The sequence below is a fragment of the Trachinotus anak genome, unplaced genomic scaffold (genome assembly GCF_046630095.1).
Source record: "Trachinotus anak isolate AG129_WGS33_773 ecotype Australia unplaced genomic scaffold, CSIRO_AGI_Tana_v1 ptg000004l, whole genome shotgun sequence".
NCBI lineage: Eukaryota > Metazoa > Chordata > Actinopteri > Carangiformes > Carangidae > Trachinotus > Trachinotus anak.
In genome coordinates, this window is record NW_027273855.1 from 4,138,138 (window position 1) to 4,164,457 (window position 26,320).

The 26,320-nt window shown below is 39.6% G+C and overlaps 2 protein-coding genes across 6 annotated transcripts in view; both read left to right on the top strand.

Moving 5' to 3' along the window:
- gnb1a (guanine nucleotide binding protein (G protein), beta polypeptide 1a) overlaps window positions 1-5,087 on the top strand; it is a 39,006-nt gene extending 33,919 nt beyond the window's left edge. For all 3 annotated transcript variants that reach the window (XM_071475318.1, XM_071475319.1, XM_071475320.1), the window contains exons 10-11: window positions 2,363-2,478; window positions 2,978-5,087. In XM_071475318.1, coding sequence (XP_071331419.1) covers window positions 2,363-2,469 — 107 coding nt within the window. In that variant the 3' untranslated portion in view covers window positions 2,470-2,478; window positions 2,978-5,087. The remainder of the gene's footprint in view (window positions 1-2,362; window positions 2,479-2,977) is intronic.
- Window positions 5,088-7,200: 2,113 nt separating this feature from the next.
- nadka (NAD kinase a) lies at window positions 7,201-25,933 on the top strand. 3 transcript variants are annotated; one of them, XM_071475321.1, is made up of 12 exons: window positions 7,201-7,345; window positions 8,209-8,374; window positions 11,016-11,099; window positions 18,851-18,980; window positions 19,289-19,397; window positions 19,513-19,598; window positions 19,696-19,798; window positions 19,945-20,087; window positions 20,808-20,907; window positions 22,299-22,456; window positions 22,688-22,770; window positions 23,229-25,933. In XM_071475321.1, exons 2-12 carry the CDS (start codon window positions 8,223-8,225, stop codon window positions 23,374-23,376), a joined length of 1,296 nt encoding a protein of 431 aa, XP_071331422.1. In that variant the 5' UTR covers window positions 7,201-7,345; window positions 8,209-8,222; the 3' UTR covers window positions 23,377-25,933. The 3 variants fall into 3 exon arrangements, with proteins under 3 accessions (XP_071331422.1, XP_071331423.1, XP_071331424.1); XM_071475322.1 differs by having other exon boundaries at window positions 7,212-7,349; window positions 23,229-23,515; XM_071475323.1 differs by lacking the exons at window positions 7,201-7,345; window positions 8,209-8,374; window positions 11,016-11,099 and adding an exon at window positions 15,468-15,876 and having other exon boundaries at window positions 23,229-24,287.
- Window positions 25,934-26,320: the final 387 nt, after the last annotated feature.

Genomic DNA, 26,320 nt, shown 5'->3' on the forward strand with positions numbered 1-26,320 from the left:
AAGTCAATATTTGCATGTTGCCTCCATTACAGTGGTAGAACTTTCAGCCCTGTGATTAACCTGCAGTAAAGGTTAGGGTTCAGTGTTGGCTCAGTCAAAAATGTGGAGTAGAGGTGTGTGGAGAAACTGAGCAGATCTGTCCCGGACACTGTTCAGAACTAGATCCAGGTTTCATTCGCCTTCCACCAAAGTCTAGTTTCTATAAAGTTAAGCACAGCTCTTAGAAGATATGTGCTTATTTTACTGCAAACAAATAAACCATACAAATTAGTTGGCCATGGAGCTGTCATGAATATCATCAAAAGGCAGAATTATGGTTAGATTAATGCATCAGTGTTTGTCAGGGAACAAACCTCAGTCACGTCAGAGGTGGATGACATGAAATACCAACAGACACATAAGTTAATCACTGCAACAGATTGAAAATCCTCAGAAGCATTTTCCACAGTTTGACAACATCTATAGTACTTAAAGTATGAAGTGATACCATTTAGATTCCAAATTATGAATTAAAAAGCAGATCAACAAGTACAGAGTTTTGTTTTATTAAGTTTGGGTAATATGACAAAAATGAAACATGGTGCCTTTGGTTTTATTGTTGGGGAAAGTGTTATACTAATGTACCAACCTGATATCTTCATGATCCATGGTTGATCATGAAGGCAAATTAGTATTTCCAAACAAAGTTATGAAACATTAACTGAGTAGTACGAATCAGGCAAAGAATACAAGAAAACCTTTGAAGGCACTGAATGTGCTACAGAATACAGCCAACCACCAAGAGGTCTGTGGGTACACTGGAGGAGCTGCAGGGCTCAATGGCTGCAATGGGAGACATAGTCATACAACAAGTCTTGCCTGGCAGCTTCACAAGTCGCAGCTTTATGCTTGTTTAAAAAAACTCACATGACATGTGGACTAGTGCTTGCTAGAAGGCAACTGGGAAGAAGTGGGAAAGCAGAAGAAAATTGATGGTATGATCAGACAAAAGTACTCAACACTGCATTTGGTGCAAACCAAACATACATCAAACACATCAAACCCCAGCACCATGCTGCAGGGGTTCCTCTAACATGTAATTGGTGACATGTCAGAGTTCAGACCACAGTGCAATCCAGAATATGTGGCAGGACTTGGAAATTCCTGTTTACTCACTGTTTATGAAACCTGACAGGATTCAGACCACTTGAAATTAAGGCTGTTGCATTTTTATCTGTTGATTAGTGTTGGCAAATGCTTTTTATAGCCACTGTACATACCTTTTCTATTTAAAGGGTATATGGGGGAAGAAACATTGACCACTGGGGATAGAAGAGCTGGGCTGGTGGAAGGTGTAGTTTTAGAGACTAAATTCAAGATACTAACCTTCCTTTAAATTGTTTAAAAAATGCAAGATGAATATTGTCATTTTGCCAACGTGACATTGAATGTATTCACACAGGAAGTGGCTTCTTCATGGGTGGTTGTTGTTGTAGCATTATTTTCATGTAGCCCCCCTCCTTGACATTGCGGCAGACTTGGGGCTTCACATTGTGCCACCCACAACCCTCCACACACCACCTTACATCGCCCTTTACCAAAGAGCAGGAGGTCAGAATTGGCTGCTGTACCAGTGGAGTCTATATATACATGTGATGTTTGTATGATTTTGTATATGCTGTGTTATATAAGCATTATAGTTGTAAATATTTGTTGAAGTGGGACTTGGGATCTCAAGTGCCAGCAGATGTGAATGTGCTCACTACAGAAGACTAGATGAGGACTGCACTCTGCAGAAGTGACAAGCCTGTTGATCAGCAAGCAACTTTCTCTAGAGCTTTTTTTTTTTTTTTTGCCACAGTATAAAAAGTGTTAATATACCAAGAATCACCTGCTCCAGCAGTGAGGAGCCCCTGTGGAGGCATGAATACTTTACAGCTATTGACTGCATTGTGGGTTAGGGATCAGAGGAGGCCCACATCTGAGCAGGCTAATTCAAATATAACACACACACACACACTTATTTGATCCATTGAAATTGGTGGGCAGAATTTTGATTATCAGCATATTGGGGCAGTATTAGCCTTTTAATAATTGTCTAAAGGCTCAGTCACTGTCATTTGGAATCAATATGACTCTATGCTTTTAAACAAACAACAAAAATGTGTCAGAGAGGCAGGTATCAGGACCCCAAACGCCCTGAAACCCAATGTTTCTCAATGTTTTCACGCTGTAGGAATTAGCACAGGTTTCCACAGACATGTCATTCATGTAGAAATGAATTCATGTAATTCAGTCGTCATAGCCAACTCTAACCTAGCATGTGATATCCTTCAGGCAGAGCAGGGTTGTTGCAGTGTCTCAGTCTCTGCTGTCTCCGTAGGAGTCCTGGCTGGTCATGATAACCGGGTGAGCTGCTTGGGTGTGACCGACGACGGCATGGCAGTGGCAACAGGGTCCTGGGACAGCTTCCTCAAGATCTGGAACTAGAGTCTGAAGGTAAATGAAGCCAGAGGAAGGTTTATCTGGTGATGGCTGTCAGAGCCCTGGTTTGGTAACAGCGCAGCCTCATCTAGAGTTTGTTTTTACTGCCATCTGGGGGCTGGGAATGAAGGTGCAGCACCTGAAACATGAAGTGAAAACAAATAATCACATCTGCTAAATATAGTGGAATTATGTCACCTGAGGGGCTCTGTGTTAAATTTCAATAGATTTAAAGTGTTTTTCATCCCATTTGATGTCGTTTTTTTTGTAATACAGTGACAATTTCTGTTTGATCCCTTTGAAATTCTTGTCAAGTCTTAAGTAACTTCAAAATTTTACATCTTAAACATGAGTAAACAAATATATGGCCATATTTTGTTTACATCTGTAACTGCTAATCACACGTGTACAAAGTGATGTGCACATATGATCAACGGCTGATTGAATAACTTTGCAGTTGTCTAGTATCTATTATCTAATATATCAGTCTCCTGTTTGTTTTTTTTTCTTGCAGACGGCATTTGGACTCCAAAGTTGAGTGGAAGACCATTCCAACATCACAATGTTCAATTTTATTGCATATCCAATCTTTTCAAAAACACCATGATACTGACTCCAAACACCCCAAAAAACTATCAAGGGCAAAAATTCTCTCTCTCTCCTTCTCATTTAAAAGAGCACAATTGTCTGTCACTCATTCAGCTACAAAAAAAGAAAAAAAAAAGCTTGAGGAATTTAGTGGTTTCTAAATGGAATGGAGGGAAAAATTGTGCATTCCTCCCATGACCATGGTCTGGTATTGTAGTAAGTGAAAATACAAACACCCCTCCACCGCTGCCGCCACCACAAGCAAACGTGTCCTGCGTCCTCATTATACACAGGTCTGAGTGAAGGTTATTACATGACAGTGATCTAACTCTTAATAGCTTTTTGGCCATGTTTATTTTTGTTTCTTTGTTGTTTTCATTATTATTTTTTGTTAAAGAGAAGTAGATCAGTGAACTGTCAGTTAATGTTTAAAATGAGGATCAAAGCTTTGTTTTATGTCCTAGTCTTTACACATTTTAGAGAATGTTTTTAAGTTGACAACTAAAAGAACCTCCAGATCATGTCATTTTAAACCCAGCTTTATCCCACTGGAGAACAAAGTGAGAGAATTGAGCTTCAACAGGGAGTCCTCAAGCCACTTCTGGCCCTTCTGTATATTTAGTCCCATGATACTTTTACTGTTTCTTTTTTTCCAGTGTAGTCCACAAATCTTTGTTTGCACAAAAATTAAACTTTGCATATATAGAATAATGTCTAAAGAAAAAAAAAGTTAACTAACCAAGCACATGCTGTTTATGATAATGAATGCTCGTTTTTAAAACGAAAAACAACAAAAAAATACAAACCATTTTAACCATTCTTACACCTTTTTGTCTGGCGACAGTGTAGAATAATTAAATGAAGATTAACCCATCGGATCATAATCCACCCCGCCCCCTTTTTTATTCTTTTTTTTTCTCCTTTAATTTAGTTTTGTTTTCCCTGGTTTCTGTTGCCCGTGGTTGGGACCGGTGATGTGATTTGGTTGGGTAGGGAGTACCTCCACTTTAGCCCGGTTACAATCCGGACGTTTCTCTTTTAACAGAGGTGCCCATTCCGTGCTTGGAAATGCAGTTACTACTCTGTGAATGACATGTTGTATAAATCAATGTTTGAAAATAATGATATTGAAACTTTTTAAGTTAAAAACGAAAAAAAAAGATTTTGGTTGTCTGCCATGGGTGGGTTATCTCTTAGAATCGCATGCTGTAGAATTGCTTAAAAAGGTGCATATGGAATTAAGTCCTTTGATGTTTTTCTTTAAGAAAATAACCTGTTGAATATATCAATACAATGGTATTTATATTTTTCTTTTTTGTTCCTTTTTTTTTTTTCTTCTTTTTGTTTTTGGCTACTCCGTGCATACATGATTCAACTAAAATGTCAAAGCTATGCACTCGAGAAGCAAACCCTGCAACATAAAACGGTTACTTGGTCCATACTTGGGAGGGATTCCACAAATTAAGAAGTAACGTAAATGTTAAAATTGTACACACATGCATACGTACATTTATTCACCTAAACATACACAATCTCAAATGGAACAAATAAATTTTCATTCCTACTGTAGCAAACAAAATTCCACTTACAAGAAAAACATTTTATAACAGGTTTTTTTCTGTCCTTTAATAAAAAATGAAAAAAAAAAATCTTGCAGCATCTGAATGGCAGAATTTTCTGTTGTTCCCTTCTCCTTGTAAACAGAGACGCTCTTTCTTTAGCAGTAGTGACATTTTTTCCATTCTGTTTTTTCTCTGCGACATTCTGTACAAAAAATGTGCTGTAATTGTGCGTTAGGCCTGGAGTTGGCAAAAAATAAAATGAAATAAAAAATATTAAAAATTAATTAAATTCCCTTTCCTTTTCTCTCTTTCTCCATCAAATAACTGTAGAGCTCTGCACCCCCACTGTTCCCTTTTCACCTTTTGTATTTAATTTTAAAGTCAGTCAGTGTACAACCGAAAGCTGGATGCAAGATAGAAACTATATTAAAATGTACTGTTATTTAAGATGTAATAAAAAGCAGTTTGAGATGACCTACTGTGTTGAGTGTGATTCACTTAGAGCGGTTCCCACTGAAGCTAGAATGTTGCAGACTGTTTGGTTTCCTTGTAATTATGTTCAAGTCAAATAAACAATTTCTTATCCACTGTTGAATCAGCCTGGCTCCTCTGTACAGTCATTTACACATAGTTAACTTTTCCCTTTGCATGAAGGCAACCATGCAGAATAACTGTACGAGTCTCAGCGTTTACACTGAGCGTGAAGGGACATTGTGAGGTCCTTTATGGATATGTCTACACTTCTCTTAGCTGTCAGCTGTCGAATGCCTTGCTAAAGGCTGTTTCCTCAAATAGCAGCTTATTTGTTCTCTTTCTGACATAAGTCCTGCTAGGCCAGAGGCTCGGACCATCAACCCTCCTGCAGATCCTGATCTCTGTCAAACCCAATGTGGCCTGACTTGATTTCATCAATTCAATGTATATGTAATGAAAATACCACGGCCTTTATTGCCCTCTGCTGGACACAATTCTGAAATGAAATAAGGGAGTTTTGGAGCCAGATTGGAAAATTGAAGATTGTACCTAATAGGAGAATTTATCATCTCTATTGTTTTTGAAATAATGTAACTTCACATATAATCATCTCATATTACTCACAAAATAAAAGTTCACTTTAAATTTTGAAAATTTTAAGTACTGCACTATCACCATATTTAATTATAAAGACAGTTGAAGCAGTGTGTGTTCACTCTACAGTTTCTCTTTTGATCGTTGTGTACACATCATATATCTGGCTTTGGTATGTTGGGATACTTTTGTTCTAACAGTAAATCTATGTGTGAAATGCTTACATCAACAACTCATGTGCTTCTCATATAGTACTTTATCATCCACTCCAGCATGAAAGAGCCTACATTTGAGTCTGAGGAATAAATAATTTATGAGAAATGAAATGAAATGAATTGTTACCAATGAATTAGGTTCTGCACAACTTAAGGCTAACCATGACAGACCCTCAAATATTAATGAAACAACCTGCCTATTTGAAATATCTACTGGTGTAGGGATGGTGGCTGGTAATGTTATTTTAGAAGGTTTTAATACTCTGCTAGGTTCAATAATGATCTGACATATTTTATCCACCTTGTTGTTCTGCAGCTTACTGTGCGTGTCTATGACACACTGACACTAAACGCTAATTGTATTAATAGCACTTCAAATAAGGTCACATCTGGTTTAACTTGTAAGGGGTCATTAATGCACTGTTCTATACATTTGCAGAGTTCTACTTCAGTGTTTTGACCTGTGAATATGTAAAAGGAGGGAAATGCACACCTATGAAATGATAGATTTAAATCTGAGCAGACTGAAGCCAGACAGACTTTGGGAGACATGAGACATCAACCCAAAGCTGGCCCTGCACATCTGTCAGACCACATGCAGTCACGTTGCATCACTGCCCACATTGCATCACTGTCCAGACCTGTGGTCCAGACAAACTCGGGAATTTTCAAATTACCACAGCATGTAGAACTTTCTTTTTCAAAATCACACATAAAAATACACAGTGAAGGCACAGTTTGCCCTCCTAAATTTTGAATTTAATACAGATAATACATATAGTCTATAAACAACTGAGCAGTGCATTCACATATAAAAAAGGAGTAGGGGAAAAAGTTGCATTCATCACATTTTATATAATTATATCAATATTTGTTTTTATTTAACTAAGTACAACATTTTTATATTAGATTATTCTACTAAAAAAATAAACAGTGCACAAGTGGATTCAGTTATAAATCCACGTAAAGTTTATATCACAACCTAATATTAAAAAAACATTTATTAGTTATTCAAAAACAGTAAACTGTTGATAATAATGATTGTAAACCAATTAATATAGTGGATAACCACTTAATTCATGTAGCAGCTGCACGTTTATAACTGATTCAATTCAAATGCAGGTTCACAACGTACGCTTGTACGGTGTAATGTCTTTATTAAAATGTAATGACACACTTGTTTCAGCCTCTAAGATAATCCTGAACTAGTCTTCAACTTGTTTTAAAAGTTTTAGTTGTTTTGGTCAGTTTGGTGGAGTCGTCCAACATGACGTCAGCGAGCAGAGAGCCTGTGATTGGTCGGTTCGTGTCAGGAAGTGATGAGCTGACTGTTGACAGCTCTCCTGGAAAGTGAGATGGTGTAACGTTATTATCTCATGAATTGATGGCGAGGCACTGATCCCACGGCAGTTTTCTGCGCTTCAGATCCGTGTCGTCCCTTGTAACGTTGTAGGTAACACTCATTGTTGAATGATATGCACATTTTGGGCCGAACATGACTAACTACTAGCTCTGCTTGCTAACTAGCTTCACGGCATTAGTTAGCTCAGTGTGGATATTCTGCCATCTGTGTCCGGCGCCATTCATCCCTCAACAACCGTTTGTCCGCGGGAGTCTGGCTGTAGCTGACGTTTCGCAATAATTATTTGACTTTTGAGAAATTCAGACTTTAACAACGCTATGTAGCTTAGGGATGCTAGCTTCGCTTAGCCGTAACCTGATTATTAAACGATGTAGCTAGGTTGTAGCTTGTTATTCATCCAGCTAGTTGGGCTACGGTCACATGAGGAAACTCGTGTAAACCTTAATGTGTGTAATCTGACATTAGTCAAAAACAAAACAAAAACCACCACTAATGTGCTACTTCACACTTAAGCTTACTTAACTCAAGAGTTTTTTCAGAAATTTCGGTAGCACTTCATTTCATATTGATAAACACTTGTTGAAATGTTTAAACCGAACAGCACTGTATTTCTGTAATTTGTCGAAGGCATTAAATGGATAGTAAAACGGGAAAATATGCATAAATATGTGCGACTTCGTGGATTTCACGAGTGCCGAATTATAGGCTGATTCTTGTGTATTAATGTGTAGTAAATGTGAGATAAGGTTCTGTTAGGTGTCTGCGTCTATGAAGCATCAATTACATTCCCATTTTTTCCAACGGACTTCGGAACAGCTTTTCCTCCATGCAAAGCAGATTGGATCAGGGCTGTCTATTTGTGTAACTAAATTAAGTAATGATTGTTAGCCTGTTCCCATTTAACTCGGGCTTCATGAATGATTGATGTGCCCTCTCGATTTACTTGCAGCCTGGCTGTCTGAGATGGATGGTGGAGAGGAGGTGCAAGTGGAAGCTGCCCCATACTGCTGCTCCACCTGTGATGGAGGGGAGGTCGCTGGTCGCAGGCTGGCTAGACGCAACAGGAAGGCCCGCAGTCTAAGCACCTCTTCCGCCAGCAGCTCCTCTGAGTACAGGTAGATGTTAAAGAGGGGATGTTGACAAACCTGTTATTATGTGTGCTGTTAAAGGTCGGAAGAATTTTATTACTTGATAACAACATATTAATGTTTCCATCCTTTCATAGACCGTACTAAAACCGACTTGTATTCTGGCCAAAGTAGTGTAAACAGGAGTTTCCTTTGATAATTAGGGATTGTGACACTTCTTTGAACTAGTATTAAAGCAAACATGTCTTGAATTTGAGTATTATTGTTCAGGATCCAATCCACTTTGTCATATCTGTTCTATATTATGTGTTGCCTGAAGGGTTACTTGACAAAATCCCAGATGTGAGTGACATTTTAGTGGCCTGACACCAACATTTGTTCGCCTGTTCAAACTGAAAGAACACGTCTAGGTGTGCCTGGTTGGCTGCTTGAGAAATGCTTGAAGCACCTTTGTGACATGAGCTGTGTTGCACCACTTCAGACATTTGTGTAATGTACATGTGTGTACAGCCCCTCCCCACCAACACCATCCATCACAGAAATGACATGAAGGAAACAGAATCCTTGAAAGCTGAAATGTTTGTTTACTGTGGGTGCTGCAGGGATTCTGTTTGCACGTTTCAGCAATAGTAATGAAGTTTCTTACAAAGAGAAGTGAAAAGACTGGGGCCTAATTTAACAACGTCCTTAAAAGCACCAATCTGGACTGTTTCATTATTGAGGTGGAAATGAGGAAATAAACAGTCACCCGGAGAAACTTGTCCAAGATGTTGAAACACCCTCCCACTAACACAGTTTTTCCTAATTTGTCAATACCACTTCTCATTTTTGTGACATTTGAAAGAAAAGTGTTGTGTTAAGTTTAGGTAAACAAACCACTGTCAAGAAATTAGAATAGGAAGAAGTGTCTTGAGTTACTTTGTGGTTACAGGGCAGTGACTCATAAAACTAGACATGAGGGAAGTGGGTTCCCTGGTCCTTCAGATCTGATCTGGCTAAAAGCCTGACACAAAGTCAGAGACTAAGACAAGCTGATTAATTAATATTTGGAGTTTGGAGTTTGAATATGGTTAAATAATTTTAATAATCTCTAAGTATTGGTGATACTGGTGGAAGTTGATTTCTCTGATTTCACAGTTCATCACTAGCTTTTTAATAATATGATATTTGATGGTTTACTGTCATGTGATTAAATGTGTAGACTAACAATAATGAAAAAACTAAAATGTCCCTCTGGGTGAAAAGTAAAATTTCTGACCCAATGTTTGAAATTAGAAATTACATGGTAGTTTATTGGACAGTCTGCTTGTTTAATTATCAGCTGTGAAAAGTATTTCTTCATGTGCTGCAGTGTCGGAGTTTCCCAGCTTATTTCTCTCATCTTGTTTTGTGCCTTTGCTGAGTTGGTGAATCTTAAAGCTGCATTCAATAAACTTTTGTCCACTGGAGGGCAGAGGAACAGTGACACAAGCTGACAGACACACAGCACAGACCTACCTTATAACCGAAGTGTTAGCACACAGTTGCCTACAGTCATCATCAACCCATTGCATTTATGTTTCCGTCCTCCTGACTAATACCAAAACAATGAGCTTGAAAAGGCTGAAAAACAGTGCGGCACTGGTGACAATCTTCTGTTGGTTTGGTCTCTATGAGCAGCACCTGTCACATTACACACATCCATTTTGCTCAGTGTTAATATGAAAATATTGATGAATGCAGCTTTAAGGAGCAGTAAACAGCAGATGGTGAGTTTGCAGAATCAGACCGTTAAGAGGATTTGTTGCCCGAGTGATGTGACGCGGCGTGGAAAGCTTCTGTAGTTGGTGGCGACTATCTTGTTTTCCCCCACAGATGAAAATCACTGATCAGAAAGCAGCCGTTCTGTGGACATGAACTCCACAGTAAATGAACACATCTGATGTGATCATGTTAATGGTTATTAAAGCTGTTGAGCTTTATTTAATCATTTACTGATTCCACATTTGTACTGCAGGTAGGAGAGATAGAAGTGTTTGGTTTTCAAGTGTTTCACAACTCATTATTACCACTTGCCAGCAATTGTGAAACACAGTCTAACAGTATGTGGCACCAGACTCATTGAAAGGTCACAGAGGGCTGCACAGTCTGTCAAGTGTTAGGTAAAACATCAGATATGCTAGTGGTTTGTTACAGCTGGGCGACCACACAAATCAACAGTGTGTGTGTATTCATCTGATATCAGCTGATAATTAATGAAATTGTGCGAATGCTCAGACTCGGGCTCTAATTGTACATGTCTCGATCACTTTCTCCTCACTTCTCTTTTTTCTTTAAAACGGAGAAATGAAAATGAAATTCATTCAATCAGAAACTTAAAGACTCATCTAGTAATGGAGGAATTTTACAGACCTCCATCAGCAGCCGAGGATGCACAGCATTGACCGTTCTTGAGCTCAGCTTAGTTTCCTGTGAATTCAGTGGAGGAGGTTGCATGGCATGGTAATCTCACATATTGCACCTGAAATAAAAGGAAACTTTCGCTTCTTTATTTCAGTGTAAAAATAGCTTGGACTTTAAAGCACATTAAGTTTTTCTTAAACAAATCACGGAGGTCTTCATTTTCATACTTGTCCAGCAGCTTCCCTAATTTAAACCTGAATGCTTGTCTTGTCATCATCTCTTTCAGGAGGACTCAGTCACTTCATGGACCAAGCCCTGTGACCACATTCGGCCCAAAGGCGTGCATGCTTCAGAACCCACACGCAGTAATGTAAGTAGCACAAAGTAAATTGGTTTCTGCACCATAAGGAGTTTTTTTTTTTTGTTTGTGTTGTTTCTTCCCCTGTTTTCTTTCATGACTCAATGTACACAGGAGTCAGAGTTTAGCCTCTGCAACACCAAACGAAAGCCTTTGTTGTTGCTTTTAGATCTTATTGGTCATTAAGGAGTTTGCAAAGCTCAGCCAGGAAGCATCAAAACCCTTTGTGAACTTTAGTCTACAAAACGATGAACTTATTCTTCTTGTGTAAACAGACGGTACAGCTGAGCCTGGGGCTGAATGACACCACTTTCTGTTTCTGATCGGAGGTAATAATGTAATAATGTCTGAGTATTTACTGTGTAACTGCTGAATACAGTTTATTGATCTACAGTAAGTGGTGAACTTCCTCCAGATAGGGTTTATTTATGAGAAGAGCTCTGCCTTCCACTTAAATTTACTAATATCCTCTTATGTAAGGTTAAAGTTAAGAAAAAGAAAGTATTGCGCTTTGTATGGTGGCGTCACGTATTCTACTCTTTAACTGCTTGTTTCATTATTTAAAAGGAAATACTGGAACCAAGGAAGTACTTTATGGCTACAACAGATATTACTCACTACCATACTATCACCGGTGTAGCATCATAGATTTGTTACCTGTACAAACCTTGGGCAGTTCAGGTTTAAACAGTGCTTGGTAGGTTGTAATGATGCACCTGCCAAAGGCTGCATGCTAATATGAGTCGGCTCAAACATCACATGACTGCATCTGCTGTAATTGATATATGTATTTTTAACTTGAATGGCACGCCCTCCTACTTGTGATCATGAAGTGAAGACGTGTTAGGGCAGTGACTCGTTCTACCACAGCACGTTGGGTTCAAGGCGCCGTTTGATGAAATAATGACTTTGAGGCAAGGAGTGCAGCAGAACAATCATCAGGTTTCTGACTGATAAAGTCACCTGACTTCAGTCAAAATGAGAATGAGTTTGACTTGATGAAGACCAGGCTGACAGCCTGAAAATCTGTGGAAATGCATAATGAACCTTTTTTTGGTAGCAACTGAAATGTGTCTCCTGCCCCGAAAATCAAAATGCCTGCTCAGAGTCATGTCTTGTGTTTTTCTTTGGTTTTTTTGTGATTAAAAAAAATATGTTCATGAGTCTCAAAGTAAAGTGATAAAAAATACCAAAGTGCCAAATAATTTGTTTTTGTTACCAAAACTCAAGTATCTTACTGAATTTTCTCCAAAAGATACAAATGTCTGTAGTACAGGCTTGACCGAGTATGACCAGAGAGGATACAAAGCGCTGCTAATGTCTAAGTGCTGGAGACTTCAGGCTCTGGGTCTGCAACTAGATAATAAATAGGACTTTATCTTAACTTGCCTAAAATTGGACAACTATGTATAAAAAGTCCTACAGTTCCTACACTGTTCATCTGATGAAAGGACCTTTAAATGAAGGCTGTTGGTCGGGTCGTTGTTGATGCTCTGTTTAAATCCGATGAGCTGGAAAAACATGAAGAGTGTGTCTCTGCAATATATCTGGTTTTCTGACTGCTGTCACAAGAGTGTGTGTTTGTGTTACATATATACTTTCCTTGGAAAAACAACATGCATTCGTTCTAACAATTAACTTTTTGATTGATGTCCTCACAATTGTGCATGAATGTTAAACTAGCGTGAAGTTGCATACACATTTTGACAAAATAGTATGACCGAACAATTATGTCATTATTGATTAATCTGATGACTATTTTCTCATCAAGTTGTTCGGTTTAAAAAGTGTATTTTTTTGTTTTGCTTTTTATATCCCTTACCACAGCTTCTGAAAGCCCCATTTGACGCCATCAAATTGCTTGTTTTGTTTGACCCTCAGTCCAAAAAACCCAAAGACATTGAAGCGTAAAATCTTCATTATTTTCCAGAACGTCATCCTGTGAATATTTGAGGAGCTGGAATTATAGTGTGTTGAGTGTTTTTGCTTGAAAAGAGACTTTAAAGTGACTGATTAATTGAATGATTAAATGTCTGACTTGTACTTTCAGATCTAATATAAAGTAATCCAGTACAATAGCCCTTTTTACACACTGCCTTCATCAATCTAATATCATTACGTTTTATTTGAGACTGTGTAAGATAGGAGCAGGTTCACTTCATACATTTGTAAGCCTGTAGCTAAGTTACTAGATAATTTTATCAGCACCTTTCTGGCAGATTACCAGGCTGAAGATACATATGTGTTTAATTGTTGCAGGGCTGTTGCACAGGATCGTGTTATAGATAAGAGCAGTCCATGTGAATATGTTGTGTCCACCTGCTGAAACTGCTGCGTAGATCTACATAATGAATCCAAGATAAGAGCAACTCCGTCAGAGCCTGGTCTGACTGCTGACCTTTTGACTCCCACAGTCACATAAGTGGCTCCCAGCAATGTTTGTTTTTAGGCGGCAGGAATCGATGGAAGGATTAGCTTCCTCAAAGCTGATAGACAGGTTAAAAGTAGCAAAACTAGGCCACCTTTATTTCAAAATAAAGGTGAGGCTGTGGTACTGACGGAAGGACCCAGTTCCACAGAGAAATTATATAAATAATAGGCCTCTTATTTTAGTCCATGAAACAATAAAAAAGGTGGCAGCACCAAGTATCAAGGTAAAGTAGCTTCCAGACTGGAAACTGACACAGGACTCTTCATTCACTCTGTGGACGGGTGTGGTTGTGATACTGCTCAGTGTCGATAGGAGGCACAACCAGCTTGTTTTTTTTTGTGTGTTTTTTTTGCTTTTGGTGTTAATTGTTGGAAAACATTTACTGTTCAACTACAGAGAGAAATTCCACCCATTACTTTGTTCCCTGACGCTCGAAACACACCCTGAAACAAAACACAACAATGAGCCAATGAGACATCCATGTCAGTACGCTGTGTCCCACAGTCAGTCTTTTTCATTTGCTCTTCTCTGCCAGCTGTTGTCAAGCCAGAGGTGTCAGTCCACATGAGAACATACCACAAGTAGCAGTGTGTTATGATATACTGTACACAGAACACCCACATCACATTGCGCCCATGTGAACCAGAGTCAAGCCAAAGAACTTACTGAATATCTTCTGTCTATCATGAATTTCCTACTGTGTCACCAGATCATTTGATGATTAAACAAAAAGAGGCTGCTTCTTACAAGATTTAAACTAAAGCCAGTTACACGAGGAACATTTATTAAATCTGGACCTGTGCATTTGAAAGTTAAAAAACCTTCACCCCGTAAAAGAAAACCTCTGCCATTGTTTCCACTTTTCTGCACATGTTCAACTTTAAATGCTAATCCCTCCCAAATTGTTGTTTTGTCTTTGTAGTGTGACCTGTTTAAAGTAGCGTAAGAGCAGCTACTATAAAGTACAGCCTTTCTGTGTGTGACAGTATGTTGGAAGACATAAAATTGCTTGGTGAGAAGAAAAAGCAATGCATGTCATGTTTCAGTGTTTGCTGAGCCAGCAGCTGTTCGTTGTTCAAGGTACTAAATCTCTGGTTCCTGAATGTGAGAAGAACACAGTGTCATGTAAACACATCAGTGGAGAGCAGTTTTTTCTAGGAGACGTGAACTGTGTTTGAATACTACACCCCGTGTATTATTGTGTGGTACATTTTACTACAATGATACAGTGTGTGAAAGTTCCACTGTACCTTTTATACTGAGGATGACTTCATTCAACTATTATGTCTTTAGTTCTTTAGATAAAGATGAATACTGCCACTAACTGGAACTGGTTATGTTCAACTCATGATGTTGGCTGTAATGGGACATTAGGAAGCTCAAGTACATCCTGTTGTATTCCCGTAATACATAGTTACATCATTTACCCACGTAGCCCTGTTGATATATTTCACCCTGGACTTCCCCCTCCTGCATGTCACCAGACCATATTGTTTCTTCCTGAAAACTGGTCAAAATATAACATGAAGGGCGGGTCAGTTTATTAGTCATGTGAGGCAAAGTTTCATATAAAAAGACACTTTATTGATCCATATAGGGAAATTCAAATCATCCAGTAGCTTATCCATGTATTTAGTTTTGATGGTGTTTAATTGAGTTTATTATTCTTAGTATCATCCACTATTGTCCTGAAGCTGGAAGATCTCCAACTTAAAATCGCCCCAGAGAAAGAATAATTGTGGAACAACACTCAGCTCACCGAGCTGTAAAAGCTGCCATCACAGTGGACATACTAGTTTAGGAGCAGCAGTGTCTTTCAGTGTGTTTCAGTACAACACACCTGTACAACAAGGAAAGCCCTTCCCTGAAATGGGGCGTGTTCAGCTCAGCAGAGTGGGCGGGGTCTGAGATGAAGTCAACCTTAAGATGAGTGAGAGCTTTAATTCAGCAGCAGAATGCACCAGGAAGGTTTAGTGTTAAGTCCTCCCTGGAACAGATATAGGCACAGTGAATCCAGCTGGAGGGGTTGGTAGCTGATACCAGAGCGTGACCACAGTGCATGGAGAGACTCTCAGCCTCACTCAGCCTCTCAGACAGTCGGTGGCTGACTCACAGCTTGACTGCAAGACGCCAACAGACTCAGCCGCTGCAGCCGCTCTAACAATGTGTAGCATTCGAGGAAGTTGTTAAAGACAGAATGAGCTGTTTTGCCAGAACGGGCCACCTGGACAGAGCTCCGTTCTCCAGCTGAGTCGACCCGAAGCAGCATCCTTGTTTCATGTGTACAGTCATGAAGTTCAACCAGTGCGTGCTGCAGGACACACCGGGGAACCAAAACGAGAACAAAGTGTGGAAATGGTGAGAGTCGCAGAGTCTAGCATCTTTCCCATCTCTTTCTCAGCAGAGAGAACATGTTTTGGTAGGTGAAATATTAACTGGCACCAGCAGGCAGTGCATGAATTACTGCCAACCAGATGTTCAGAGGGCTTCACTGCAGTGAGCTAATCGTAATATTGATGTCACGCCAGAGTTATGCTTCAAACGTTTGGACAGAGTAGAGGATAATGTTTTCCTTTATTTTTTAAAGATGGTTAACAAACATGTTGTCAGTTTGCAGGGGTGGAGTGTGGAGGATTTAAAAAATACATATATATATATATTACATATGAAGTTTTATTTGTACCATATTGAGTGGTAGTTGTAACACTTGAGCAGTGGCAGTGTTTGCGTGTTATCACATACAGGCTGTGGTCGCAGCGCGGCCCTGTGATTTGGACAGAGCGGGGTGGTTGGATGAAAGCAGAAGGTCAGGGTGTGGATGCTTTGAGGTGGTCAGAGGAGAAAACATGTTGATGAATAGATCACAGCTCAACACCGTTTCAAATGCTAATGAAGTTTTTGCTTTGTGTGCTGTATTTGTGTGTGAAACTCGGCCTTGCACAGTTTCAGTTTTCCCTTTGTACTTGTCCGTGTTTGAGGCATTCAGGTTCACTTCATTTAGGAAATGTTTAACTATATTTGGGTGTTTGCCTCCGACTGTGGTAGTTTTAAAAAAAAGTTTTGTTGCCACAGGGATGGACACAAGAACCTCCACATACAATACAATCTGATTCTGGTAATTACAGCTTTTGCAAATCATCTGTGGCAATTTTAAAGCTTTAGTTTGTGGTGTTTCTGTGTTTGATTGCAAAGTTTAGTCTTTCTGAGCGGACTAAAAACAGGAACAGGATATGTTCTAATGATGCAGCTTTCTTGTGTTATTTGTTTGCCGGGACTGAAGCGTTTTGTATGTGTGTGTGGTGTTTATCTGAATCGCTAGTCACAGAGGATGTTCGGGACTCTGCAGGTTTTTATTTCAAACCCTGCAGAGTCTCATGTCATTATGGCAGGTGTCATATCAGAGGTGAGAGAGCAGGATTATTTCCTGTTGCTGCAACTTCCAAGCAGTCGCACTGACTTTCACACAGCTATGTTCGATTGTGAGATTGTCTGATAATTTTAGTATTTATCTTGGACTTAACAACAATAGTAGAATGATTGCCATGGCGATCTGTCACGGCAGGAAGAAATGTCACAGGGCACAAAAAACGACTCGTTAATCATATCATGGAGCAGGAGCAGCTTGTATTGGCAGTAAAACCGACTTGACGTGAATGCAGCACTTGTGGAGCAAAATGTTCACACTGGTGAGTCTCTTAAGATTCGGGTTAGTAAGATTTGTTCAGACAGCAAAACAACATGTTGAGATAGAGTTCTGCCAGAAGAAAAAATAACTGATGCTCAACCGGCCCTTCAATAATGAATGCATGGGCTGTTATAATATGTGTTGTGTAAGACCTCTCAGTTTTCATTTAGCTTCATAAACCTTCAACTTCACATGATGAGTATAATCCCCCCCCCAGTTCTCAACACATTGTGCTGTTAATTGACATGTTGAATTGCTCTCCTTTGTTTTATTTGTTTCCTGGAACAAATGCAAATTAGGAATCGTCTCCTCATTCTCCGATTTCGTCTCAGTGGCGTCCACTGATTGATACAGCTGCTTTTAACCAGGCTTGAAACTGCCATTCTCCACGTGTGATAGCCATAAATGTCATATTGTGGCACTGTTGCTAATTCACAGGCTATTTAAAGCAGAGAAAGTAGCTGTGACGTACAGCGCTGAGAGCGTTTGGCTATGTGGGCAGCCTGTGTCCCAACAGCCGTGTGTGCAAGTATAGATTATGTATTGATCCTTTGACTCCAGTGAGACACTTAATAGAGTGTCTGTATAGGGAGTAATGAGCCGAGTCGATGTAGTAGATTAGGAGGTTTCTTAAGTATCAACACAGTGTTTGGAAATCCATGATGTATTCTCAAGTGACGAAGACAGTGTTTGTCTTTTTCTTTTTCTTTTTTTTTTAAGTTATTTTTTGGGCATTTGTGCCTTTATTAGATGGGACAGTGTAGAGTGACAGGGAGAGGTGGGGGGGGTGACATGCAGCAAAGGGTCGGGCCGGACAGGAGTCGAACCAGCAACTCGCCTGTGACATATTTCTTCAAATCTACACTAATCTTTTCATCATTATTGCTATATTATCGTGTCACACATGCAGTAGCCAATGCTGACATTCAGCCGGTACAGAAATGTATGAATGCTCACTTCTGTTTATTTGGAAAATGGCTGCTTCAAATCAATAATCATATCACACAAATAAACCCTTGTATGAGAAGGAGGCTGCAGCCTGTTGTACAATCAGTAACTTCCTAACACTGTGTATGACAGAACCATAACTAACTCAAGTCAACAGACTGTGGTGTGGTTTAATAATCCTGGACTTGGACCTTTTTTGTAATTTCCAATTTTCCTATTTTTCCTTATGATTGGATTGGTGTTCATCCTGTGAGGACGTCTCCGGCTACTTTAGTTTTTTTTCATATTGTGTTTTTACTGAGAACCTTTGGATCCTTGCTTTCCATCCCAGAATGCACGTTGGCTCTCTCATATCTTGCATTGTGCTAATAATATCCCATAGTCTCTGTCATGGGTTGAGTTGAGGTGATGGCACTGCAGACGACTCAGGGGGGGTTAGCAGTACAGTAAAGCACAGTATGTGGTAACAGAGCTAGACTTTAAGCCGCTGTCTCTAATTGGATATGTACTAAGCAGTCCTGGTTATGATAAACAGTACAATGCTTCAGTTAGTTAACAGCTGTTACATCAGCTAAGATCTGACGCTTAATGCCCGGGTTGGAGCTCTTGTCAGATCTTATTGTGATGTGTGTTTTTTTTTCCTGAGGAATCCTTTACTGTTTTTCCCTCCTGAGGTGAAAGTTGTGTTCTTGTGTTCAGGCACATTCAGGACCCCGCCAGCCAGAGACTGACGTGGAACAAGCCACCAAAAAGTGTCCTTGTCATCAAGAAGATCCGAGATGCCAGTCTGCTTCAGCCCTTCAAAGAGCTGTGCACATTTCTCACCGAGGTACGACCACGTACTGACGGGGGAGCCTTTTAACAATCAACATAAGTGGCAGTGTTTGTGGGTGGGAAGCTGGAGAGGGATCAAGCTAATGATGTAATCAGGGCAAACTTTCTGTTTTCAAATGAGCACATCTCCTGAACACGGTCATACTGAACCCATATATATATATATATATATATATATATATATATATATATATATATATAGTGCTAAATATGAAAATAGTGGGTTGAGGAGATTGTTAGTGAAGTGAACACTTTTAGATGCAGTGGCTGTTGCTATAATTGTGTCCTTCTGTGTTGCTGTAGGTGAAAAACTTGATTGTTTACGTGGAAAAAAAAGTTCTGGAAGACCCAGCCATTTCAGCAGATGAAAACTTTGGGGCCATAACCAAGAAATTCTGCACTTTCAGAGAAGGTATGAAAATCAGGCAGCCATCTTTGTTGTCATTGCTAAGGACTCTATAAATGAAGAGATCACTTGTGGTTTTATGAAAGATATTTATATGGTTGATTGTCTTGGTGTTTTTTAGATCTTGACGACATCTCAAACTGTGTCGACTTCATCATCTGTCTTGGTGGAGATGGGACTTTGCTGTATGCATCTTCGCTCTTCCAGGTATTCAGCGACCGTCGCTTTAAAAACCACCCTTTGTGGGTTTGTACATTTACTGTTGAGATGTAACAGTCCTCTCCTTCCTTTGTTTTTCTTGCAGGAGAGCGTTCCACCAGTTATGGCCTTCCACCTGGGCTCTCTGGGCTTCCTGACACCTTTCAAATTTGACACGTACAAGTCTCAGGTCACCCAAATCATTGAAGGTACTGAATGTTCTCTAATCTGTTTCTCAGCCTTGGTCTTTCTACGCCATAAACACTCTGGTTCGGTTTGCAAAGCACATGTTGTGCGCTGGAGAAAGGATATATTATACATGTACTACAAATATTTTCATGTGCATTGTTTATAGGCAATGCTGCTATCGTCCTGCGAAGTCGCTTGAAAGTCCGGGTGCTAAAGGAGAACTGGGAGAAGAAGGCCAGGGTGGATGAAAAGGGTATCATCCTGACCAACGGGGACATCGAAAGTAGCCGCAAAGTCGTGCAGTATCAGGTAGTACTTGCACCTTAACCCAGTACCTTTGCCAACATTAACATTCACACTCTCCTTGCATGTATGGGCAAGAAGATTTAATGTCTCTTCCCTTGACAACCCTGGAAGATGATTGGCTCTGGTTCTGCCGAGGCTCAAGCAAAAAACTTAAGTGGTCCAGGGTAGATCATCATTAACAACAACAGTTCAAATATAAATGCATGAATATTTGCTGTGACTACTCCAAAACAAGGGGCAAATGTCAACAATATGTCAACACCGAAACAGCTCAGCCATGTGATGTCGTCATAATGACTCAGCTGTCTCTGCCCTGATGCCTGTGGGGGGGGTTTAAAGTCGTTGTTCAAGACTCGCATGAGCAAACAATGTCTGTAGCTCTGTAACATGTGTGTCTGAGTGCAGGTATGAGCTCTGTTTTCTTTGTCAACTGTTTTTTTTTTTTTTTTTTTTTTTACTGGCACAAATCTTCAGGAGAGAAGGAACGACGTGTTTCTGCCATGTTTTCAGTTGTGACCTGAAGCATGTTTTCAGGCTTTCGGTCTTTGTTTTTTTCTTTCTGTGTACGTGTAATTACAGGTCTCAGCTCTGTCATGGCTGCACGAGTAATGTGGCTAAACCTGTGCATACCGCAGTTTGTGTCAGGTGTCAGTGACATGTTTTGAAGTAACGTAGTCACAGAGGTTAACACGTGACGAGTTTCCCCTCTGGGTATGTTTTCAGGTACTGAACGAGGTGGTGGTGGACAGAGGGCCCTCCTCCTATCTCTCCAATGTCGACCTCTTCCTGGACGGACACCTCATTACCACAGTGCAGGGAGACGGTGAGTGGGCAGACGATCTGCGTTTCTGTTCAGCGGTGTGGGAAACAGTAAATACTTACATGTACCAGACCACTGCTTTTTATCGTGTCCAGAGTCAGAGAGTGCTGAATCATAAATCACATCAGTATAGAGCATGCACTTTCATTTCCAGGAGAGAGCGGTATTTAACAGAAAATCTGTCCGACAGCTCCAACAAGATAGGGATACATGTAGACAGGGCAAAGTTTAGTCTCTGCACCTCTGGCTGGCCTTCACCTCCCAGAGAGAAGCACACTTTGAACAGAAGTTTCTAGTTGTGTTCATTAAATAAACAATATATACCAGGAAAATTCTGTTTTGATACCTCAGCAAAATATTTAAAAAATACAAAAGATTTACATGTATAAAAATAGTCAATAGTGGTCAAACCTTTGATTGTGAGACCTACTTAAATATGCTGTTATGTACCTGAGGAACTGCAGGTTGTATCCAGCTGAACAGTCCATTTATTCACCTACTTGCAAGCAAACCTTTCCACATATTATTAAATGGCCGTACACACCCTGTCACCGCAGTGCATGTTCCCAACCTTTTCAAACTCACGGCCCATTTGAAAATCTCAACAATGTTGGCGGCCCACATCCGACCCAGTAACAACACAGGGCCAGATGATGTCGCCTCAGAGCCCTTTTCATTTGAATGATAACGATCAAACATTCAGGACTGACCTGAAAGCAGAGGAAGCTCAAATTTTCTTTTTTTGTCTCAAAGTGCGAGATCACATGTCATTTCACCATCCATCTGTCTCTTGACTCTATTTCCTTATACTTCTTCCTGTTGATAACAGGATGCCCATTTACATTTTTTGCTATGGCTATGACTGACAAGTATATGATGTGGTCTGACCGGATCATTGGCTAATCACAGTGACAGGAGAAAGGAGTTACAGTGCAACCGATTTGTCAGCCAACTTGAAATACCTTCACAGTTCACAGGTTGGGAACCGCTGGAGTAAAGGTTTAATCTCATCACCAGGGAAGAATTGTTAAAGTAGATGACAACACTACTTCATCTATTCTCTTAAAATGTGATGTAGTAGTATAATTCTAGTCCTGTAGGAGTATTGTTATAAAAAACCTATGTAGCTTTTATAGTCACTCTAAATCAGTGCTCAAACACTCACAGAAATTATCACAGAAATAAAAATACACTTTTGATATTCAGTTAGTTTTGTCAAGTCAAATGCCAAATATAACCCTGGTGTTATAAACTCAACAACCTGTTCCTGAAAAAAAAAAAAAAAATGAACAGATGAATTGATAATGAAAAACAATTTTTAGTTCCTCGTTGCCAATTTTTAGTTTGGTTCCTGAATACAGTTTGTGTGTGTGTGTGTCTGTGTGTGTCCTCAGGTGTGATAGTGTCCACGCCTACAGGAAGTACTGCGTATGCTGTGGCAGCAGGAGCTTCCATGATCCATCCCAACGTCCCAGCTATCATGATCACCCCCATCTGCCCCCACTCGCTCTCCTTCAGACCCATTGTGGTGCCTGCTGGGGTGGAGCTCAAGGTATTTGCACTGTTGTGGTTTAGTTTGCAGACAGATGCCAGTGATGCAATTCTTTTTTTCTTTTTTTTTGTGTGTGTGATACAATTCTTCTTAAGTTACACTAAACACACAGGTATTCACTATTTTATCAAACTGTAGGAAGAATTAGTAAATCTCATTTGAACTGAGCCCTCTCCACTGTGCAAACAAAACAGTTTCCTCCTGTGAATTTTTGCTTGTCCTGTTTTTCAGATAATGCTGTCCTGTGACGCCAGAAACACAGCCTGGGTGTCATTTGATGGAAGAAAGAGACAAGAGATCTGCCACGGAGACAGGTTAGTCCACATATGTGTCGGTCAGCCCAACAGACAATAAGGCTGAAGCAGAGTAAATACAGTAAAGGGAAATAGAGCCCACAGATCTGGTAATGGATAATAAGTTTAACTCCCTCAGCAGCTGCCTCAACACTCGCAGGCTTTGTTACGTAACCTTATCAACCTGCTTAATGGGCTTGAGGCCAAGAGTGTCCCCTGGTCCAGATCCTGCTGCTTCCTTTATGTAACGCATCCAAAGATAATCACTTCTTGTTCTGTTTGAGTTATCAAAGCATTTTTCACTTTCACAACGCCCAGTGTTGCTTCAGAAGGAAGTTTTGTTACTATATCTGATGTCAACACCTTCTCTTTTGTTCACATAGTTGCAAATACTCGTACTTCTCTTTCCTGGTTCGGCTGTCGGCCTTTGAAACACGAATCCTTTTCAACCTTTTTCTTTTTTCGCATCCCTTTTTCAGTATTACCATCACCACTTCCTGCTTCCCTGTTCCCTCCATCTGTTTCCGGGACCCAGTCAACGACTGGTTCGAGAGCCTGGCCCAGTGTTTGCACTGGAACGTGAGGAAGAAGCAGAACTACCTCAGCTCAGAGGACGAGGAGTTCTGAGGCCAATTCCATGATCTTCAGGGTCTTCTCCAAGGTCTCCAGGACTCCAGAGTCTTGGTTTTAGCTAGACTGTGCTCCGTGCCGTTTTATGGATAGAAGGTCTCACCAAACTCAATTCAAAAAAAGGCTATTATCATAATGTTGCTGTTTATATGTATTAAAATGATTTCATAGGATACTGTGGTAAATTAACAAGTATTGGGCCAAACAGAACATTTACTGTGGTCCTCTATGTTGTAGTTTGGCAGAATTCATGTGAGAGAAAAAGAGCAAAACTATGAAACCCCAAAGTCTAAGGCAATTAAAAATAAATAATCATATCAATGAATTGAGTGCAATATAAATAACTGAAATAATTTAAGAAGGAAATTACAGAAACTTATTATAAAATGTTCTTTCAGCATTATTCTTTTTGGAGTCACAATTTCATTTATTTCATACACAAAAAAAAAAAAAGTTGTAAATATTTACAAATACAACCTAGCGGCTAACTAGCTAGGTTTGGCTCTGAGGCTTAGATTATTACTCACCATCAAACTGAAAAGCCAGTGTTAGCAGCAGCAGCAGCTGTCTGGTTCATTCAGAGTTATCTGGCTGTGTTGTGTTGCTGCAGATATTTCTCGGACGAAGACACAGAGCTCAGTGAGGAGTGAAACAGTTGTATCTACTGTGGTCTTTGCTTATTTTGGCCAACAGGAGCTAATTACCTAGCTGCTGGCTATTAACAGTTGTTGCCTCTGCCGGGAGGTTGGAGGCTTGTGATTGGCTGAAACACCAACTCGACTATATTGAAATGTAACATTTTGAAGTAAGTGTGATTAAGAAAAATGCAAATATGACATAAAAACAGACTTTTGAAAAAGGGGAATTGTGAAATAATAAAAACTTCTAGAGTGAAGAAAAATAAAAAACTTTGTTACAATGACAAAAAAAGTGAAAACATTTAATTAAATGTTGAAATTTACAAAAACAAAGTTACAAAATTATTTCACTATATATTGGACGCTTTGGGAGTTCATAGCAAACAAATCTTAACATTTTACATAAAAATAAATCACTCATGCTACTCTGGGATAACTATCTACCTAAGTTTATACATCATAAATATGCAGCATTAATGAGGAGCCTGTAAAATTCCCCAAAATACCATGTTGTAATGTGTAAGCATGTTAAAATGGTGGATTTTTGAATGGAGTTTGGCCTCACTGTTGGTCCAGGATTGTCCCTGTGTGTTTTCTGCCTGTATGCTGTGAAAACTGGCCTTTTGTCCAATGCAGTTTGTCAAAATGCAGTTTGTAGATAAAAGTTCTGTGACTAGTAATCAAAAGCAAGACTTGGGATGATCTTGGACTGAGATGAGCAAGTTCAGTGTGGTTAGCAGTTGTTGCAATACTCTTGACGGGTGATATCGAGTCTGTTGTAGCACTTTTTTAAAATCTTTGAGACAGGTGTCAGGGACACATCCACTACTTTATAAATAACAAAGACTAGTTTTCTCAGTAGAGCTGAAGGCCATGTTGCACTTTTATGGAAAATTCTTTAAAAAAAAAAATCAGAGAAAACTTTCCCAGTTTCTGTTTATCAAATCAGGAAAAGCTGATGTAATGACATCACGAAATGACAAATGTTATTTTACACCACTTGTAGGTGCATCGTGATGAAGAGCAGATTTACAGTACATCTACTTGGCAATAGTGGCCCAACTGTACAGACTGTGCCTTAAACACTGGTATCATTAATGTATGGAAATATTATTTTTCAAGGTTTACATCATGGTAATTTTTTTAATCACTCACTTGCACAGATTTATTGTTTGTGGATTTTCACTATATTCACGTTGACTGTTGTCCTTGCTGTCTGCAGCACATGACACTCGATTGACTAATTGAATGATGTAGTCTGTCTCATAGTATTTGTGTCCTGCAGTCATGTAGTGACTGCGGTGGACGACACGTCAAGCGATTTTCATTCCAGGCAAAGAGACGACAGTTCTGATGTCTTCAGCGTCTTTTTAGCATCTGTTTTTTAAAATGTCCTTTAAGCCATAGCTGAACTGTGTGTAGATTTTATAGACCAATGTCTGTGGGCTGCAGGTGATTTAATGGTCTGTGTGTGTGTGTGTGTGTGTGTGTGTGTGTGTGTGTGTTGGGGGATTGAATTATTACAGACTTTGGTGCATCCTTTCTTATCTGTTTGCTACAAGTCTGCCACTGTGCAGCCTTTGCTGAATATTTTGAGGTGGCCTACCTTGCATATCTGTTCAGATTTAATGTCTAGATGTTAATATATATCTATCTCTATATACATACATTGCGAATTGGCTCAACAAAATGTGTCAGGGTGAAAAGATGAACAGTGGTGTCAACCTGTTGTAACTCTGAAAGAGGACCAACCGAGCTCTGAAAGGCAATCATTCCTTTAACTCTGAGTATGTACATACATGTGATGCTTGAAGAAGATGTATTTTGTAACGTCTATATGTTTATTAACCAGTTTACAATGTATCATTGCTGAAAATAAATCTATTTGGTACTTTTTTACATTAATAAGCTCTTCAGTCATTAGTTGTTTTTTTTGTTGTTTTTTGATGGAGACAAGTTTTACCAGTTTTGATTCTCTAACTAAATTTTTGAGCAGTTTGTACTTGGTTAGAAGTACTTGGGGAAGTACAGTCAAGTACTCAAACACTCACACAAAGCTATAGTCTAATAGTCTAGTTTTCAGATGAAGGTCTTTAATCCATGTGTCATAACAGATATTGCCAACCCATATGGTTTGTTTCAGATGATGTTCTGAACTGTTTAGTCCCAGTAAACACCAGTTCTACAACATGCCCAGGCTTTGGCTTCTCTTTTCTACGAAGCACTGTCAACTCTTCTCTCAAAGTGCTTTTCACTTTTGTAACTCTGACAGCCTCTAACGCTGACTTTTGTATCGGTAAGTT

Excerpts from the sequence above, each read along its gene's own strand:
- nadka (XM_071475321.1), top strand. The coding sequence starts at position 8,223 with ATGGATGGTGGAGAGGAGGTGCAAGTGGAAGCTGCCCCATACTGCTGC. Across the intron at positions 8,375-11,015 it reads AGCAGCTCCTCTGAGTACAG|GAGGACTCAGTCACTTCATG; the intron begins GTAGATGTTAAA and ends CATCTCTTTCAG. Across the intron at positions 18,981-19,288 it reads TGTGCACATTTCTCACCGAG|GTGAAAAACTTGATTGTTTA; the intron begins GTACGACCACGT and ends GTGTTGCTGTAG.